Raw genomic sequence first — 20403 nt, 5'->3', positions numbered from 1 at the left:
CTTAGCTTTCAACAGGAGTTTCAGGTCTTCTATTTTAAATATTAGATACAAGTTGTTTTTTTCCTTTCTCTCATTCCTCTGTGATGGTGATTTTAAAGCTTTGTTTATAAAAATTTAATCCAAAAGTTGTAATTGTGATCCAAGATTTAATTAAGAGTGGGGTTTTTTTTTTTTTTTTTTTGGAGATAGAGTTTTGCCCTTGTTGCCCAGGCTGGAGTGCAATGGCATGATCTTGGCTCACCGCAACCTCCGCCTCCTGGGTTCAAGCAATTCTCCTGCCTCTGCTTCCTGAGTAGCTGGGATTACAGGCAAGCGCCACCACGCCCGGCTAATTTTGTATTTTTAGTAGAGATGGGGTTTCTCCATGTTGGTCAGGCTGGTCTTGAACTCCTGACCTCAGGTGATCCGCCTGCCTTGGCCTCCCAAAGTGCTGGGATTACAGGTATGAGCCATCATGCCCAGCCAGAAATGGGTGTTTTTAAATAATGTAATTCAGTATGATGTTTTTGTTTCCAAATACAGAAGCTTAATTTTTGTCTTCAAATAATGTTCTTATTACGAGTTTGTTCTTGTATTTAAGATTCATTTCTTTCTTTTTTTCCCCAAGCTTTATTAACTTAAAATTGTCAAATAAAATTTATAGATATTTATTTTGTACAGTGTGATGTTTTGATATATGTATGCATTGTAAAATGATTAAATCAAGCTAATTGACACATTTCTCACTTCATATACTTGTGGTGAGGAGTTTGTTCAAGTTTTACTACTGGAAGAATGCTCTAGAAGCCTGTGTATGTGTGTATTGTTTTAATTACAGAAACTTCATATAAAAAATACAGAACTTTGATAAAACAGTAAAAAATGAGAGCAGAAAATTATTTATCTCCAAAATATCAAATAATTTTATAAGATAAAATTTATACCACTTTTTAGCCAGCAATCTACATTAAAGCAGCCAAAAATAATTATAATTAAGTCAGTATTAGTCTACTTAGGCTGAGAATAGAGATAACTAATATTAGGAGAGGGAGAAACATTCTGAATCATATAAAACAGCGGTTGCCTCAGGGGACAAAGGCCAAATCCTTAATATGTCCTACTTTCTTGCCCTTTGTAAACTCTCAGATTTGTCTCCTACACTTTCCCCTAACTTGTTTGGCCTCTCAAACAGGTCTCACTCAAAGTCCCCTATCAAGAGGCCTTTCCTGACCACCCCGATCCCCACTTTCTCACTCTGTTCTCTCCCCCAACTTTATTTTTCCTCCTAACATTTACTGAACCTTACATTTTTTATTGTTTATATGTTTATTGTATGCTGCCAACATTAAGAATGTAAACTCCATGAAAGCATGAAATGCATTTCTTTTCCATCATCCAGAACAATGTAAAAAACAGATGTTCAGTAAATATTTAACACAGAAATGATTTGATGACCGGGGTAGTTGAAGAGAGGGCATTTTAATGTCTATATTTTGAAATTCAAACGCTAAGGCTCTCACTTCCTATTTTTAGTTGGGAACTCCATGGTGGCTCCTGCTGCTGTTCTTGGTGCCATGACTTGACTTTTGTAGGTGTACTGACAGCACTGGAAATGAGTCATGTTACTGTGAAATACAGTTGATCTTTGAACAACACTGGTTTGAACTATGCAAGTTTAATTTTATTCGGAATTTTTTTCAATAAAAGTTACACCAAGTGTGCCTGCCTCTCCTGCCTTCCCTTCTACCTCCTCCATCTCTTCTGCCTCTTACACCCCCGAGGCAGCAAGACCAACCCTCCTCTTCTTCCTTTTCCTCAGGAATATGAATATGATGAGGATGAAGACCTTTATGATGATCCATTTATACTTATTGATTTATTTATTTATATTTTCCTTGTGATTTTCTTAATAACACTATCTCTAGCTCATATTATTGTAAGAATACAGTTATATAGTACATAGAGATACAAAATCTGTGTTAATCGACTATTGTTAACAGGCTTCTGGCCACCAGTAGGCTATTCGTAGTTCTGTTTTTGAAGAGTCGAAAGTTATGCTCAGATTTTCAACTGCATGGTGGGTTGGTGCCCCTAACCCTTGAGTTGCTCAAAGGTCAACTATACTGTCTTTTGTTCTGGGCTGTAATATCACAGGACTGTGTTCGCTTTACAATTTGTCAATGGAGAATTTTGTATTTTTTCAATTTTAGGTTACCACACTTGTAAACTGTCCCCAGAACCCTTCCAGCAGGAAAAAAGGACGTTCGAAAAGAGCCAGTATCCTTTTAGCTTCTGTGGAGGAAGCAACTTGGAATTTATTAGACAAGGGAGAGAAGATTGCCCAGGAAGCTACAGTTTTAAAGGATGAGCTTACGGCTTCACTTGAGGAAGTTCGCAAAGAAAGTGAGTACTCTAGTCCTGGTCAGGAGCAAACTGCATATCTTTAGGGTGTTAGTCACCAAATTAGATCTGTGAGTGTTTTGTTTTTGTTGGCTCCAGTTTTTTAGTCTTTTGCAGAGCTGTGAGGAGCTAGCTGTGGGAGGCAAAGTGGCTCATTAGACAGCTCCAAGGCTCAGTCCCACTCCAGGCTCTTCTTTTTAGTTGCTCAGTCCCTGCAGGCAATTCTTCTTCCTCCCCCGCCTTGACATAGCTTTTCCATAATAGACAAAGAGAAAAGTACCCTTTTTTGGTCATAGGATATAGTGAGAAATGACTAATGAAGCTGAAGATTTATTTGTCTATACATAAATAAGTTATGAAGTTCCTTGTAAACAGCTGGGAAATAGAAGTTTCAGACCTGACCATCTCAGAAGTACATTTTTAACTTTGCAAATTTCTGGAGGTTTAGATTTCCTAAACTTTTTAAAAAATGCTTTGCATAAACTATGCATGAGTCAAGTTGCTGCTTTGTTAATATTACATAATCTAAGCATATATTTCATCTTTTTGCGATCTTTATTTATGATAATACAGCAATTTTCTAATGAATTTAAGTCTAAACTGTAGGATAGTTTTAAAATAATTGCTGAATATTCTTTGGTTAGTGGAATGCTTTCGTATATATCAGCTTTCTGCAAGTATCTATTTTGGGAAGAAAAGGAAAGTTAAATTTTCTTGTTCAGCTTTGTAAAAGAGACTTGGGATTTTTAAATATTTTTCTCCCTCAACCCCCAACATAACTTTAAGAAAATCAGGAAGCCTTTGCTAATTAAATAATTAAAATGAATATTAAAATGAATAACTAGTAACAGTAAGCTTTATGTCACATGTATGATACAGGGGATTATTTGTTACATACTTAAAACAATTTTTGGCCGAGCGTGGTGGCCCATGCCTGTAATCCTAGCACTTTGGGAGGCCAAGGCAGGTGGATCACCTGAGGTCAGGAATTCGAGACCAGCCTGGCCAACATGGTGAAACCCCATCTCTACTAAAAACACAAAAATTAGCTGGGCGTGGTGGCAGGCACCTGTAAACTTGGAGGCTGAGGCAGGAGAATCACTTGAACCCAGGAGGCAGAGGTTGCAGTGAGCTGAGATCGTGCCATTGCACTCCTGGGGGACAGGAGTGAGACTTCATCTCAAAAAAAATTATATTTATGTGAATTTATTTTTAAAATAAATTTCATTGTGTATATTTAAGGTATACAACATGAAATACATATAAATAATAAAATGGTTACTATAATAAAGTAAATTAACATATTCTTAATCTCACAGTTACCCATTTGTTTGGTGTGTGCAGCAGGAGCATTTAAATCTCATTTAGCAAAAATCCTGAATTCAACATTATTAGCTCTAGTCTTCATGTTGTGTACTGGATCTCCAGAGCTGTTCATTATTCATAACCGCAACTTTGTATCCTTTGATCTGCACCAGCCCATTTCCTCACTCCTGCCCCCAGCCTCTGGTAGGTAACTATTTTATTCTCTGTGTCTGCCTATATGACTTTCTTAAACAAAGATTCTACATATAAGTGAGATTGTGCAATAGCTTTTTATGTCTAGCTTATTTCACTTAGCATGATGTCCTCCAGTTTCATCCATGTTGTGACAAATGGCAGGATCTCCTTTTTTCCGTTTTATATATAGACGAATTTATTTATCCATTCATCTGTTGATGGATGCTTAGGTTGTTTTCATATCTTGACTATTGTGAATAATGATACAGTGAATACGGGAGTGCAGATATCTTTATGAAGTGGTGATTTCCTTTACTTCAGTGGTATACCCAGAAGAGGGATTGCTAGCTCTTAATGGTAGTTCTCATATCTTTAGGAACCTCCACACTGTTTTCCAAAATGGCTACACTTTGTTATATATATTATATACAATTTATATTTTATACGCATTCTTCAGACAATTTATAGACAATATAATGTGTAAGATAATTTGAAATATATTTGTTGTTTTTCCCTGCTCCCTACCAACAGAGACCCACGCTTTGTCCTTGTTCTTGATCATCATCTTAGTCACCAAGCCAGTTTAGACTTTCATTCCACCCTCTCTTCCAATTAATGTCTAAGTTCAATGAACTTTTAAAGACTTTTCTAAAACTTTTATTTCAGGTTCAGGGTACATATGCAAGTTTGTCATATTGGTGTCATGGGGGTTTGGTGTATATATTCTTTCATCAGTCAGGTTCAATGAATTTTTTCTCCTTGTTGTCTCTCAGATCTGTTCCTTCTACTCTATTTTTAACATTGCTTCATGAATTCAGGGTTATTGCATTAGCTTTCCTCCATAGTAAAATCAAATCGATCTTTTAAAAATGAAAATATGTTCATTTTACTTCTCTGCTTAAAATCCTTTTTAGTAGCTGTTGGAGGATCAGGGGGACTACCTTTTTCAATAAAGTTCAGACTTTAAACCTACCTCCCAAAGCATTTCATGATTTGGCTTCTACTATTATCTTGCACCTGATTTCCTGTGACTGCTCCTTCCTCAAATGTTCCTCCAAACAGGAACTCTCAGTTTCTTGAATGTTCCATGTTGCTTTATGCCTGTGTGCGTGTGTTACCAGCTACAGTCATACCTTACTTAACAATGGGGACATGTTCTGAGAAGTACATCCATATGTCATTTTGTCATTGTGTGAACATCATAGAGTATACTTACACAAACTTAGATGGCATAGTCTACAACACACGTAGGCATCCTAGACTACATGTTACTATACTGAATGCTGCAGGCAATTATTAATATAACATAGCAGTAAGTATTTGTATACCGAAACATGGAAAAGGCACAGTAAAAATATGGTATAAAAAAATTTAAAAATGGTACACTTGTGCAGGGCACATACCATGAATGGAACTTGCAGGACTGGAAGTTGCTGTGAGTGAAGTCACGGAGTGGTAAATGCCTAGTATCACTGTAGACTTTATAAATACTATACACTTAGGCTACCCTAAATTTATTTAAAAATTTTTTCCTTCTTCAGTAATAAGTTAACCTTAACTTACTGCAACTTTTTAACTTTATAAACTTAAAAAATTTTTAAGTTTTTAACTCTTTTATAGTAATACTTAGATTAAAACACATTGTACAGCTGCACAATAATATTTTCTCTTTTATGTCCTTATTCTATAAGTTTTTTCTTTTTTAAATTTTTAATTATTTTTTTTAGTTTAAAGTTTTTTTTTTTTTTTTAACAAAAATCTAAGACACAAATACACACATTAGCCTAGGTCTACACAGAATTAGGGCTGTCAGTGTCACTGCCTTCCACTTGCATATCTTGTCCCACTGAAAGGTCTTCAGGGGCAATACCACGCATGGGAATTTTCATCTCCTATGTTAACAATGCCTTCTTCTGGAAGTGTTACCAAAACCCACAGACGTTGCACTACAACGTTACTATAGCTGTGAGGTCACTAGGCAATAAGAATTTTTCAATCTACTATAATGCTATGGGACCACCATCAGGTATGCATCTATTGTTGACCGAAATGTTGTTATGCAGAACGTGACCATATTCCTGTCACTTGCGTTGCCTTTCTAATTCAGTCAGTTCTTGCTCATGTAGTAAAGCTGAGCCCAGGTCATCTTTTCCAGGAAGTGTTTACTGATCCCTGGATGCTGATTTAGAGGTTTGTCTTCTGTGTCCTCACAGACTCTGAGCATCTCTCATTCATGACAGTAACCACCCTGTACAGTGAACATTGATGTGCTTGTTTAGCAAATCATGACTGTTAGTTAATTTATTGAGCATGGCAGGTACCAGGTGTTATTTGATTACCAATGCCTGACACATCACAGACACCTGTTAAACGTTTGTTAAATATATTAAAAAGTTGAAGCATCCTTTTGTCACTTTATATTATAAAATTTTATAATAGTCTTATCTTTACTTTAACTCTCATAATTATAGTTTCTCTGTTGATTCTTTGGTAAGGGATATGAGCCCTATACTTACATTGTTTCTGTAGGAAAATGTGATCTATTTGACAATGTCATTTCCATGAACTGTCTGGTAATAAGTATGTAAGACATCAATCATTCTCAGAAGGGAACAGTAGTTATCATGAGATGGTATTTGCCTTTGTTTTTAAGTAAGTCGACCTTTTTAGCTCAAAAAAAGGATATTACTTTAAAGAGAAGTTCTCAAAGAGAAGTCTTGATTCCAGGATTATGCTGTACAGGGTATATCCTTCACTGTGTTCTATTATAACGTGTGGACTACCTCTACATGTCATATGCTGCACACACCGCAGATTCATTTGGTTAAAGATCACCAAGTGCTTTACCGTGTGATTTATTTGACAAACTGCCAAAATGAGCTACTGCCAGTGACTTCAGTGTGGGAGGAAAGCAATGCAATGGCACATGGTTCTGGAATTTGGGGAATAGCCAATGATTATCCTATGTATAGTAGGGATAGTGACACTGAGAGCATTGTTCCCAAAAGCTTGGAAGGAATTTTAAGCTCAGTGGTGGGGTTGAAGTATAAGGAGAATGGATTCTGATCCAATAAACTCTATGAAATACTGGAAATGTATTTTAAGTAGTTTCCTGCTTTGAGTTATTTTTTTTAAAGATATTTGTCCAGTGGCATAATGTGAAGGACTAATGAAGAGCAACTAATAAGATTAAAGTATTGCAAAAGTGAAAATATATTGAGAGTAGAGATAGCTTTATTATATATTTATTGACTTATTTTTAAGAATTTTGAGACCAATTTAGAAAATCTTTCCTTCCAATAAAGACATATGATACTTTATGTAGCCTTACTACAAGATTCTGTTTCATTGCTTTCAGTGGCTTTATTTATAGACTTGAAGTGATAAATAATGTGAGCATTTTGGTTAACTAAAGAACTTGCCCACGAAAGGTGAAACATGGGTACTATAAGGGAGAGATGGTGAAAGGAAAGGTAATATGTGGGTAGAAGTGTAGAGATTCAGCAGAAGTGGTTCACATTGTAAGTTATTACTTACAGTTATGATATTATAGCTTACTCGTACACTTATAACAATACAATGGCAAAGTATTAAATTTGACATTTTCTTTAAATAGTTTTAGAATATTCATATAGCAGTTACCCAGGGATTATTTAGTTAAGAGTTGTTTATAATGTCTAGATTACATGTTTTGCCTGTAGCATATGTACTACCTTTATATAGTTTCTATTACCCTACAATCTCTAGACATTGCTTCTAAGCCAGGGGTCCCCAACCCTGGGTCATGGACTGGCACTGGTCCAAGGCCTGTTGGGAACCAGGCCGCACAGCAGGAGGTGAGCGGCAGACAAATGAACATTACCACCTAAGCTTCACCTATTGACAGATTAGCTGCGGGATTAGTGTCTCTTAGGAGTGTGAACCCTATTGCGAACAGCACATGTGAGGGATCTAGTTTGAGTGCTCTTTATGATAATCTAATGCCTGATGATTTGAAGTGGAATGGTTTCAGGATGAAACCATCCCCATTCCCCCCACCTACCATCTGTGGAAAAATTGTATTCCACGAAACCAGTTTCTGGTGCCAAAAAGGTTGGGGACCACTGTTCTAAGCCACACAAGTGGTTGTTTTTAATGTTTTAAATGGTTTATTGAAGAATAACATATATACAGAAAAGTGCACACATTATCTCTAACAACAATAAATTTCCACATAGTGAACACACTCATGTAACTTCCACCCACATCAAGAAATAGAATATTATTAAACCCAAGAGTGCCCCTTGTCCCCCCTACCAGCTACTACTCCCTCATCTCAAAGGTAATCATTATCCTGACTTCTAACACCATAGGTTAGTTTTGCCTCTTTTTGAACTTTAAATAGTGAGACTATACAGTGTGTTGTATTTTGTGTCTGATTTCTTTTGCCTAATGTTGTATGTCTGTGGGAGCTCACCATATAGTAGTTCATTCATTCACTGATAATAGACCATAATTTATCTATCCATTCTATTGCTGATGAACATTTGAATTATTTCCGGTTTTTGTCTTTAATGAGCATTGCTATTATATACACATTTGTGCATTACTTTCAGTGCATTAATGTAGACATTCTTTTGGACTAACACCTAGGAATGAAATTTTTGGGTCATAAGGTATACATATGCTCAGTTTTAATATATATTACCAAACAGCTTTCCAAAGTGAATTTTCTAATATGAGTTCCAATTGCTCCATATTCTTTGCGAACTAGGTGTTAGCAAGTGTCAGTGTTTTTGGTTCAAGTGTGTGTAGTGGTATTATGTTGTAGTTTTAATTTGTATTTCTCTGATAACTTTTAATATGTTCTAGATGTGAGTCCTTTTGTTAGTTGTAGGTATTACAAATATCTTCTCCCTTTCATAATATTAACCATTTTTAAATATTCAGAAGTTCTTAATTTAAATAAATTCCAAATACCATTTTGTTCCTTTATGGGTAGAGATTTTGTGTTCTGTTAAAAAAAAGCTTTGTTAACATGACTACTTCAAAGTCAAGAAGACATTTTCTTATGTTAGCATCTGGAAGCGTTATTGTTTTACAATCTACCTGGAAATAAATTTTTATGAATTCTGTGAGTTAGAGGTCACATTTTAAAAAAATATATAATTTAATTGCTCCAGTACCATATATAAGCATTTAGATGTTAAGTTTTTCCAGTACTGCTTATTGAAAAAACTATGTTTTTCTTTTGAATTACTCTTTCACCTTTGTTGAAAACCAGTTGACCATATATGTATGGGTCTACTTAGGTATTCTTATATGAATATGAATCTTTGATTTATATATCTATTCTTACACCAATGCCACAATAGTCCTAATTACTGTACCTCATAGTAATTGAAATAGAAATTATTTTGATTAGGTTATTCTAGGTGCCTTGAACCTCATAGATATTTTAGAATTAGCTTGTCAATTTTTACAAAAAAGTCCACTGCGATTTCATTTAGGACTAGATTACATCTATGGATCAATTTGGACTGAACTGACATTTTAACAGTGATGAGTCTTCTGATTAAAAACATGGTATATATCTCTACATTTATTTTGGATATAAATCTTGCACATATTTTATTAAATTTGTCCCCAAGTATTTAATATCTTGTCATATTTTAAATGGTACTTTATAATATTTAATTTAAATATATCACAATAATTCTTTCTGCCCTCTCCAGTCTATTTTAAAATCCATCCAGTGAACCTTTTTTTTACTTTAGTTCCTGAATTTTCATTTGTTTTTTGAAAATAGTTTCCATTCCTGAAATTTCCCATCCATTCATCCATTAGGACTAGTCTCTTTTAAAATCTATTTATGATAGTTGCATTACACCCTTTATTTGCTGACTACAACTGAGTTTTGTTTCTGTTGACTGATTTTTCTTTGACTATGGGTGACATTTTCCTGTTTCTTCATATGATAGTAAGTTTTGGTTATATACTTGACAGTATAGAAAGGAGACTATAGGTATTTTGGATTCTTGTTTGAGTGAAATGGTAGAGATGGAAAAAGAAAGAGATATTTTGGATTCTTTTTCCTTGGAAGAGTGTTGAGTTTTACTTCAGCAGGTAGTTAAATTACTGATGAATAACCAGGAGTTTCTATAGCCTTTTTAACAGGTTGATTTGGTTTTTATTCTTACAGAGAATTCTTAGTCCTGGGACATGGTCTTTTCTTCTATAGTGTGGCCTTGGTGGAGTTTCAGTGGACAATTTGATGTGTTTACAAAACCCATCTAACTTGCAGGATTCAAACTTTAAACTCAGCTGTTCCTGAAATGAAATGGGCAGAAATTGAAATCACAGCACAGATTTTTATTTTTATTTTTTCCTTATGATTATTGCTTTCTATTGTGTTCTTCGGCATCTTCCCAGTTTTAGAAAAGTTCAGGGCTCCCCAATCTTTAAGTTTTCTCTTTTATGAGATTGTTTATTACCTTCAGTTTTTACTCACTCTGTCCTTTCCCAGACTCTGTCCTGTGACATCTTAAGTCAGTAAGATGGTAGCTTTCTACTTGAGTTCTAACTGCCCTATGCTGTCCCACTGGAGAGTGTACTTAGAGGAAATGCCATATAAATGTAACTCTCAACCAGTGTGGTTTCTAGTATTTCAAGAGTCAAATTTTCTCCAGTTTCTTTTTGCTTTTTGTTCTTATCAGGTGCCTTGAAATAGATGTTTTGGGAGGAGCCAAGCTAGCTGACTACAGGGATCAGGAAGAGCTTCTCCTACCAAGAGACCAGACTATCAAAATCAGCACACTCTGAACAGTACTTTGGAAGGAAGGCATTGAAAGTGGTTGGAAGGAGAATGCAGATCCTGGACTGAAGGGGGAGGAAGCTAGGAACCCTACATGGGGTTGCCAAGCATCAGGACTCATTCATGGCCCTGAGAGGCTCCTGGGGAAGGGGTGAGTTAAATAGACATAGAGTGGCCCGTTCTCACCAGGGACCTCAGGAATCCTAGGTGCAAGATACCCCATGATCCCCACAGACATTTGAACTGGCAAGGAGAGCTGTTTGGAGAGCTGGCAAAGACAGGAATCTAGCCTGCTTGGAACCCAGAGAGTTTGGAACAAGAATGATCACAGTGGCACATGGCCAGGGATGCCCATTCCCCAAGGCTTGCTATACTCCTCTAGGTAGTTTTGGCCTTTCTTGACTGTCAGATCTAGACAGAGTAGGGCTATCTTAGCTGTGGGGTGGACCCAGTCTGATGAGTGCTCCTCTGTCTGCCCAGCCTCTCCCAAGGTCTCTTGCTGCATCCGCTTGCAGCTCAGCCTTGGATGCCCAACTGGTGTGCTTTTCAGTAGCCACCACCATAACTTTTGGCTGGCAGATCCAATTTAACTGTCAGGTAACTTTTGCAGATGGGCCCCCACCAGTGTGCACCTCCTCACAGCTTCCACCCACCACTTTGCTGGTGTGCATTCACCTGCAGCCTCATCCTATAAACCCTGTGACTGCCACCCTGGTGCCACTGGAGAACGTGTGCGTGCACAGCCCCCACCTCCCTACCACTGCTCTGTTGCTGCTGGTGCACACATGTGAGCATCAACCCCACTGACACCACCCAGATGAAGGGCTTTTGCCAGCATCCTCCATCAGAGTATTGTTGCCAATGGACCAGGAAAATCTTGGTCCCTCCAGTGCAGCAGGTGCTTAACCTTGAGGGGCCAGAGAACAAAGCTGTGGGCTTGGTCCCTGCCCCCACACAGAGCATGCAGCACAGAAGTGATGAGCTGAGCCTTGACCTTCTGAAATCATCCAGAAATGAAGCCAGCTGACCAAATTCAACTTATACCACAGTCAAACCTCCAAGGGCATCAAAGAATATAAGAGCAAAAAGCTTGATCCAAAGAAGAGCAACTTCAAAGATCAAGGGAACATCAACCCACACAGATGAGAAAGAACCAGTGTAAGAACTCTGGCCACTCTAAAAGCCAGTGTATTCTTACCTCCAAATGACTGCACTAGCTCACCAGCAGTGGTTTTTAACCAGACTGAAATGGCTGAAATGACAGCATAGAATTCAAATTTGGATGGCATGAAAGATCATCAAGATTTGGGAGAAAGTTAAAACCCAATCCAAGGAATCTAAGGAATCCAGTCAAATGATTCAAGAGCTGAAGGATAAAATAGCCATTTTAAGAAAGAACAAAACTAATCTGATAGAGCTGAAAGACTCACCAAAAGAATTTTATAAAACAACTGGAAGTATTAAAAGCAGAATAGATCAAACTGAGGAAGGAATCTCAGAGCTTGAAGGCCGGTTCTTTGAATCAACTCACTCAGAAAAAAATAAAGAAAAAAGACAAAAAAGGACAAAATCTCTGAGAAATATGGGATTACATAAAGAGACCAAATCTATGACTCATTCACATCCCTGAAAGAGAGGGAAAGAGAGAACACATTGGAAAACATATTTGAGGATTGTCCACAAAAATTTCCCCAACCTCTCTATAAAGAGGTTGACGTTCAGACTCAGGAAATTCAGAGAACCCCTGTGACATACTATACAAGATGACTTACCCCCAAGACACATAATTTTCATTCTCCAAAGTGAATGTCAAAGAAACAATATTACAGGCATCTAGAGAGAAGGGGCAGGTCATCTACAAAGGGAATCTCATCAGGCTAATAGTGGACCTTTCAGCAGAAACCTTAGAATCTGGAAGAGACTACAGCCCTATATTCAGCATCCTTAATCCTTGAAGAAAAGAAATTCCAGCCAAGAAGTTCATATTCAGCCAAACTAAGCTTCATAAGCAAAGGAGAAATAAAACCCTTTTCAGAAAAGCAAATGCTAAGGGAATTTGTTACCACTAGACCTGTCTTTCGAGAGGTCCTTAAAAACCCATTTACCCCTAGTGTTCCATTATTGGAATGGTAAGCATGTGGGAATTATTTATATTCTACCGCTCAAGGTCATCACCAAGGTCTGATTGCAAAAATTAAAAAAATTGCAACCACCGGTATAAATGGGTTAAGGGAGTGCTAAACATGGAAACAAAAGACTATTACCAGCCACCACAAAACACTTAAGTACATAGACCCAATTGCACTATAAAGCAACTACATAATCAAGTCTACATAAACACCAGCTAACAATATGATGGCAGGATCAAATCTGCACATATCAATGTTAATCATAAATGTAAATGGGTTAAATGCCCCACTTAAAAGGCACAGAGAAGCAAGTTGTTGGATAAAGAAGCAAGACTCAACTGCATGCTGTCTTCAAGAGACCCATCTCACCTACAGTGACACCCATAGGCTCAAAATAAAGGGATGGAGAAAGATCTGCCAAACAAATGGAAAACAAAAAAGAACTGAAGTTGATATTTTCATTTCAGATAAGACAGACTTTAAACCAGTAATGATGAAAAAAGACAAAGAAGGGCATTTCATAATGATAAAGGGTTCAATTCAACAAGAAGATTTAACTATTCTAAAAATATATGTACTCCATACTAGAGAATCCAGATTGATAAAACAAGTTCTTACAGACCTATAAAGATAGATAGCCACACAATAATAGTGGGAGACCTCAACACCCTACTGACAGAATTACACAGATCATAGAGGCAGAAAACAAACAAAGATATTCAAAACCTAAACTCAACACTTGACCAAATAGACCTGACACATCACAGAAGGCTCCACCCAACCACAGAATATACATTCTTCTCATGTGGACATGGCACATACTCTAAAATCAACCAGATGCTCAGCTGTAAAGCAATTCTTAACAAATTCAAAGAAATTGAAATCATACCAACCACATTCTAGGACCTCAGCGTTATAAAAATAGAAATAAATACCAAGATGGTCTCTCAAAACCATACAATGACATGAAAATTAAACAATGTGCTCCTGAATGACTTTTGGGTAAGCAATAAAATTAAGGAAGAAATCAAGAAATACTGTGGAATAAATGAAAACAAAGATACAATATACCAGAATCTCTGGGATACATCTAAAGCAGTATTAAGAGGAAAGTTTATAGCACCAAATGCCCACATCAAAAAGGCAGAAGGCTCTCAAATAGACAATCTAAATCATACCTAGAGGAACTAGAAAAGAAGAGAAAACCGATCTGAGCATATACCCTCCACTGTAAGAGTTATCCAAAGTGTCTGTGATGGTCCAGGAAGCTTCGGAGGCGATGGGACAGCGTCAATCTTCAGCTGCCAAGCCGAGAAGGCCAGCTGCGGACCGTCCAGTGGCTGTGCTACTTCTACAGCATCGTCATGCCCAGCGAGGCCCAGTGTGTCATCTACCACGAGTTCCAGCTCTCCTTGGCCCGCAAGGTGACCGACAAGGTGCTGGAGGGGGCAGTTCCTGGAGACCATCAGTCAGCTCTACCTGTCCCTGGGCACCAAGCGGGCCTACAGATCCACTCTGGACTACACCAAACGAAGTCTGGGGATTTTCATTGACCTCCAGAAGGAAGAGGAGGCGCATGCCTGGCTGCAAGCAGGGAAGATCTACTACATCCTGCAGCAGAGCGAGCTGGTGGACCTGTACATCCAGGTGGCACAGAATGTGGTCCTGTACACAAGCGACTTCAACCTGTGGCTGGAGCCGTTTGAGGCAGCTGGAGACATCTTCTTCAACGAGGTCTGGGAGCGGGAGAAAGCCATGTCCTTCTACCAGGAACGGTTTGATGCAGCCGGGTACTACCAGCTGGCATTGGCAGCCGCCGTGGACCTGGGCAACAAGAAGGGCACAGCTGAAGACCTACACGCCGTCGGCCACCATCTCCCACAACTTCCTCCTGGACCGCGAGAAGTTGCTCTTCTTCTACCAGAAGGCCAGGACCTTCGCCACAGTGCTCAATGTTTGCAGGGTCAACCTGCCTCCTCTGCCACTCTGCGGGTGGGCCCCCGGGTTCGCCCCCAGCCACCCTCGCTAAGGACAACATCCGAGGGAGTGGGTTTTGTGCGAGGAGGAGGATGGTCTCCTGCCTCTCCTGGTGTCTCCCGTGGCTCATTTTCTGGGAAATGGAGGCGTGAGAGCAGGGTTCAAATAGCAATAAATGCTTTTTTGCAATAAAAAAAAAAGAAAAAAAAAAAGAAAACCAACCTCAAAGGTAGTGGAGGAAAAGAAACCAAAATCAGAGCTGAACTGAATAAAATTGAGACATAAAACACATTTTTGTGTGTATATATATATAGGATGGAATTCTACTCAGACATAAAAGAAACAAATTAATGGCATTCACAGCAACCTGGATGGAACTGGAAACTGTTATTCTAAGGGAAGTAACTCAGGAATGGAAAACCAAACATTGTATGTTCTCACTCACAAGTGGGAGCTGAGCTATGAGGATGCAAAGGCATAAGAATGATACAATAGATTATGGGGACTCATGGGAAAGGGTGGGAGATGGGGTGAGGGATAAAAGACTACAAATTGAGTACAGTGTATACTGCTTGAGTGATGGGTGCACCAAAATCTCACAGATCACCACTAAAGAACTTACTCATGTAACTAAATACCACCTGCTTCTCCAAAACTCATGGAAATATTTTTTTAAAAAATAAAAGATCAGTGACACCTAAAGTTTGTTTTTTGAAAGAACAAATAAGATTGATAGACTACTACCTAGATTAAGAAAAAAATAATAGAGATGATCCAAATAAACACAATCAGAAATAATGGGGACATTACCATCAACCTCACAGTAATATAAAAAACCCTCAGAGACTGTTGTGAACACCTCTATGCACACAAACTGGAAAACCTAGAAGAAATTGATAAATTTCCAGAAACATACCAACTCCCAAGAATGAACCAGGAAGAAATTGAAACCCTGAACAGATCAATAATGAGTTCTGAAACTGAATCAGTAATAAAAAAAACCCTACTAATTAGAAAAAGCCCTGAACCAGACGAATTCACAGCTAAATTCTGCCAGACATATAAAGAAGAGCTGGTACCCATTGTTCTGAAACTATTCAAAAAATCGAGGAGGAGGGATTCCTCCCTGATTCTATGAGGTCAGCAATACTCTGACACCAAAACCTGGCAGAGACACAATGATAAAAGAAAACTTCAGGCCAATATACCTCATGAAGGTGGATGCAAAAAGCCTCAACAAAGTACAAGCAAACTGAATTCAGCAGCACATCAAAAAGCTAATTCATGACAATCAAATAGGCTTTATCCCTGGGATGCAAGTTCTCTTCAACATATACAAGTCAATAAATGTGATTAATCACATCAACAGAACTAAAAGACAGCACACGATCATCTTAATAGATACAGAGAAGGCTTTCAATAAAATTCAACATCCTTTCAGTTTGAAAACCCTCAACAAACTAGGCATCAAAGGTACATACCTCAAAATAATAAGAGCTACCTATGACAAAGTCACAGCACCATATGAATGGGCAAAAGCTGGAAGCATTCTCCTTGAGAACTGGAGCAAGTCAAGGATGCTCACCCTCATCACTCCTACAGTACTGGAAGTCTTAGCCAGAACAATCAGGTGAGGGAAAGAAAAAAAATGCATCCAAGTAGGAAGAGAGGAATTCAACCTGTCTTTCTTTGCAGGCAATTTGAGCCTATACTTAGAAAACCCCATCGTCTTTGCCCAAAGGCTCCTAGACCTGATAAACAACTTTCGGGATACAAAATCAACATAAAAAAATCAGCAGCATTTCTGTACACCAATAACATTCAAGCAAAGAGCCAAATCAAGAATGCAGTCCATTCACAATAGCCACAAAAAGTACAAAATACCTAGGAATACAGCTAATCAGGGAGGTGAAAGATCTTTACAAGAACTAGAAAACACTGCTGAAAGAAATCAGACATGACACAAATAATAGGAAAAACATTCCATGCTCATGGATCAGAAGAATCAATATTGTTAAAATGGCTGTACTGCCTAAAACAATTTACATATATATCCAAAAGAAAATAAATCATTCTACAAAAAAGACACACACACTCATGTGTTCATTGCAGCACTATTTACAATAGCAATGACATGGAATCAACCCAGGTGCCCATCAGTGGTGGATCGGATAAAGAAAATGTACCATGTATACACCATAGACTACTATGCAGCCATAAAAAAGAATGAAGTCATGTCCTTTGCAGCAACGTGGATGCAGCTGGAGGCCATTATCCTGAGTGAATGAATGCAGGAACAGAGAACCAAATATCACGTCTTCTCACTTATAAGTGGGAGCTAAACATTGGGTACATATGGACACAAAGAAGGGAATAAGAGACATTGGGGCCTACTTAGAGGTGGAGGGTAGGAGAAGGGTTAGGATTGAACAACTACTTACCAGGTACTGTGCTTACTACCTGGGTGATTAAATAATTTGTACCCCGAAACCCAGTGACATGCAGTTTACTGATGTAACAAATCTGCACATGTACCCCCGAACCTAAAAAAAATGTTGGAAGGAGAAAAAGTTAAAAAAAAGTAGTTGTTTTATATATTTTGTGTGTTATTTGTGAAAGGATTAGTCATGTGTATTGTATCTTATTATTGCTAGCACTGGAAACTGCCACTTCCAGTTTTGAGTTTATTTTTTCCTTTGAGTAAATAATTTTAAGTTGGAAATCAGTTCTTTTTTTTTTCTTTTTTAAAGCAAGTTGGAGAAGTTATTTTTTTGCCTCTGGATTCCATTGTTGCTACTTGACAAATTAACCATAAGTCATTTTGCAACTTCTTTGAAGGTACTGTGTTTTTTTCTCTGACTTGTTTAAAAAAGTTTTTTAACCTTTGGTCTTAGAAATATTGTGGCTTTTTTGCTCCCATAGTTCAGTGAGTGGGAGAGAGTGGTGTCCAGCAGCTGCTTCTCTCCCTTTGTTTGGTGAGTGGGAGGGAATATTACAGTGATTTTACTCCTGCTGCCCCTAGCTTTGCGAGGAGGAATGTTACAGCTATTTTGCTCCAGCAGGTCAGCAAATTCTTGTCCTGAGACCAAGAGGAATAAGGCTCATGGACACTGGAGATTAAGTAAGGCAAAGTAGAATTTTATTGAGTGACAGAAAGAAAACTGTCAGCAATGAGAGGGGTCCCGAAAGTGGGTAAGGCTGTGGGGCTGAGTCTGGGGTTTTTATGGGCTTAGAATGGCCGACTGCATGCTGATAGGCACCATTCAATTGGTTAAAAGGTATCATTCAGAAGGAACCAATTGAGAGAGAGTGGGGAAGATACGGATGAAAGTTCTCACTGTGGTCGCGGACTCTATCCTGAACTGGCAGTTCAATTTTCAGGTTTTAGACTGTCCTTTGCTTGAAGGTTGGGTTTCACTGGGGACCCATCCCTGTCTGCAGAGGAATTTGTCTATCTCCCATTGCTATCAGTAATATTATTATAATATGCCTTCATGTAGTTTTCTTGGTATTTATCCTGCTAGGGGTTGATAGCACTTGTAAGTCTACTATAGTTTGATGTCTTTCATTTATTTTGGAGAATTCTTGATCATTTTTCTCTTCAAATATCCCTTTTCTTCTTCTATGTTTTTTCAAATTATGATTATGCATTTAATATGTTTTCATTATGTCTCATAGGTCTCTTATGTTCTTTTCTGTATTTTGTACATTTGTTTTTCTCTTTGTGCTTCTATCTGGACATTTTCTATTAACATATTATGGTTAATAATCCTGTGTTTAGCTATGTCTATGTGACATTGAATCCAACTGCTTTAATCTTTATTATATTACTTGGTTCAAGAATTTCCAACTAATAGGTTTTTACAAATTCTAATTTCCTGCTGAAATTTTCATCATGATATAATTTTTCTTGATCATCTCAATTATACTTAATTTCCGTATCTAATTTGTCTAATATGGTTCTCTTGTAGGTTTGTTCCTATTGTCTGTTTTTCCTTTCAGTTTCTTAAGTATCCAATATTGTCTTTGGATATGTTGGATAATTTTTGATTGGATGCTGGATATTGTGATTAAAATTATAGAATTAATTTTTAAAGTTTGGTAAAGTCCTATTTAAAATGTGGAATGTTGACTAGACATTTCTTCCTAGGTAGGCCCAGAACTCCAATTTTACCTTCCTGACTTGCTGAGAAAGGGCTTAAAATTATTTGCCCAGTTCTTCCAACCAGCTGCAACATTCTTTTGACTTCTCTGTTGTTCAGTCTCTCTATCACTTGGCTTCTCATAACTAAAGACAAAAAGTCAACTCCAGGTACACTTAGGATCTAAATGTCAAAAACAATTTAAAAAACTCCTTAAAAAATAAGGGATTTTTTAAGCTTTGAGAGTAGAGCAAGATTTATTAAACATGAAACAAAAAAGCTGTGAAAAGACGTACATTTTACTAGTTCAAAGTAAACTAGTTTAAAATTTACTAATTCAAGTCTTACTAGTTCAAAATTAAGAACTTTGTTCTGTCAAAAAGTTTTTAAAAGAAAATGGAAAGATACACTTAGAGAAGATATTGGTATAAACCCAATGAGGGATTTATAACAAGAATATATAGTGAACCTTCACAAATCACTAAGAAGGGCAAATGAACAAAACGAAAATGGCCCAAAAAGAATTTCACAGAACAGTATACACATGACATCAATAAGAATATAAAGAGATGTCTATCCTCATTAGTGAGATGGATATGCAAATGAGGTATCATTTTATGCAATTCAGCTGGCAAAAATTAAAAAGTCTGACAATACCATATGTTAGAAAGACTTTGAAGCAATAGGATCTTTTAAACATTGCTTGTGGGAATTGGTATGACTACTTTGAAAAACAGTTTTGGTATGTCACTTTTTTCAAATGCCGAAGTTCCATATATGCATGGCGATGTTTCTGGACTCAAATCAATTCAATTTCTGGTGGTGTTGGTGTATAGAAATACAATAGACATTTTTTAAGATAGGTACTTGATGAGATGGTATCTCTGAAATGAAACATTTGAATGGTAATTTTAAAAAGCAGAAAACATTTGAATTATGCAAACACACATGGCCTGTCCTTTTGGGATCCCCTAGGATAGTAAAGTCTTAGTACTTTGTTTGGCTTATAGTACTTTGTTTGGCTTATGTGAGTAACCAATTTTGCAAAAGTGATGTAATGCAGTATATGATACTTGCTGCTTATACATGAAATTGCACAGATCAGAGTATTGTAACAGATAATTAATATACTTTGTATTCATAAACATTTAGGAATTTTTTTCTAAGATAGAGAAAAATGTATACAGTAAAGTGATACATGATCTGTTATTATGGTAGCTGGGATAACTCCACTTTGAGATGTTTGTTAGCATCATGAGTTGTCTTTCAGAATAAATTCTAGAGACAAATAGTAACCAAAAATATTAATTAGGTTTGTTGCTGGGGAAAAAAGGTAACTAATGATCTGGGTATAACAAGTCTAAAAGATTTGTCAGTCAAATTTAGAGTTGTAGAACAAACTTGGTTGAAATTTACTTGAAAGGGATGAGATCCCCACAGAGGATAAGGTTCTCAGTTATACAGGTTTTAGCTTTTGCTTTCA

At 37.3% G+C, this 20403-nt stretch overlaps 1 protein-coding gene across 3 annotated transcripts in view; it reads left to right on the top strand.

The window, feature by feature from the left end:
- The window catches only part of CTNNA3 (catenin alpha 3), a 1813915-nt gene that overhangs the window by 87836 nt on the left and 1705676 nt on the right, over window positions 1-20403 (top strand). For all 3 annotated transcript variants that reach the window (XM_023205116.1, XM_023205115.1, XM_023205118.1), the window contains one exon: window positions 2190-2382. In XM_023205116.1, coding sequence (XP_023060884.1) covers window positions 2190-2382 — 193 coding nt within the window. The remainder of the gene's footprint in view (window positions 1-2189; window positions 2383-20403) is intronic.

The sequence above is a fragment of the Piliocolobus tephrosceles genome, chromosome 9 (assembly GCF_002776525.5).
Source record: "Piliocolobus tephrosceles isolate RC106 chromosome 9, ASM277652v3, whole genome shotgun sequence".
Classification (NCBI taxonomy): domain Eukaryota; kingdom Metazoa; phylum Chordata; class Mammalia; order Primates; family Cercopithecidae; genus Piliocolobus; species Piliocolobus tephrosceles.
This window is presented reverse-complemented; position numbering and strand designations above follow the sequence as displayed.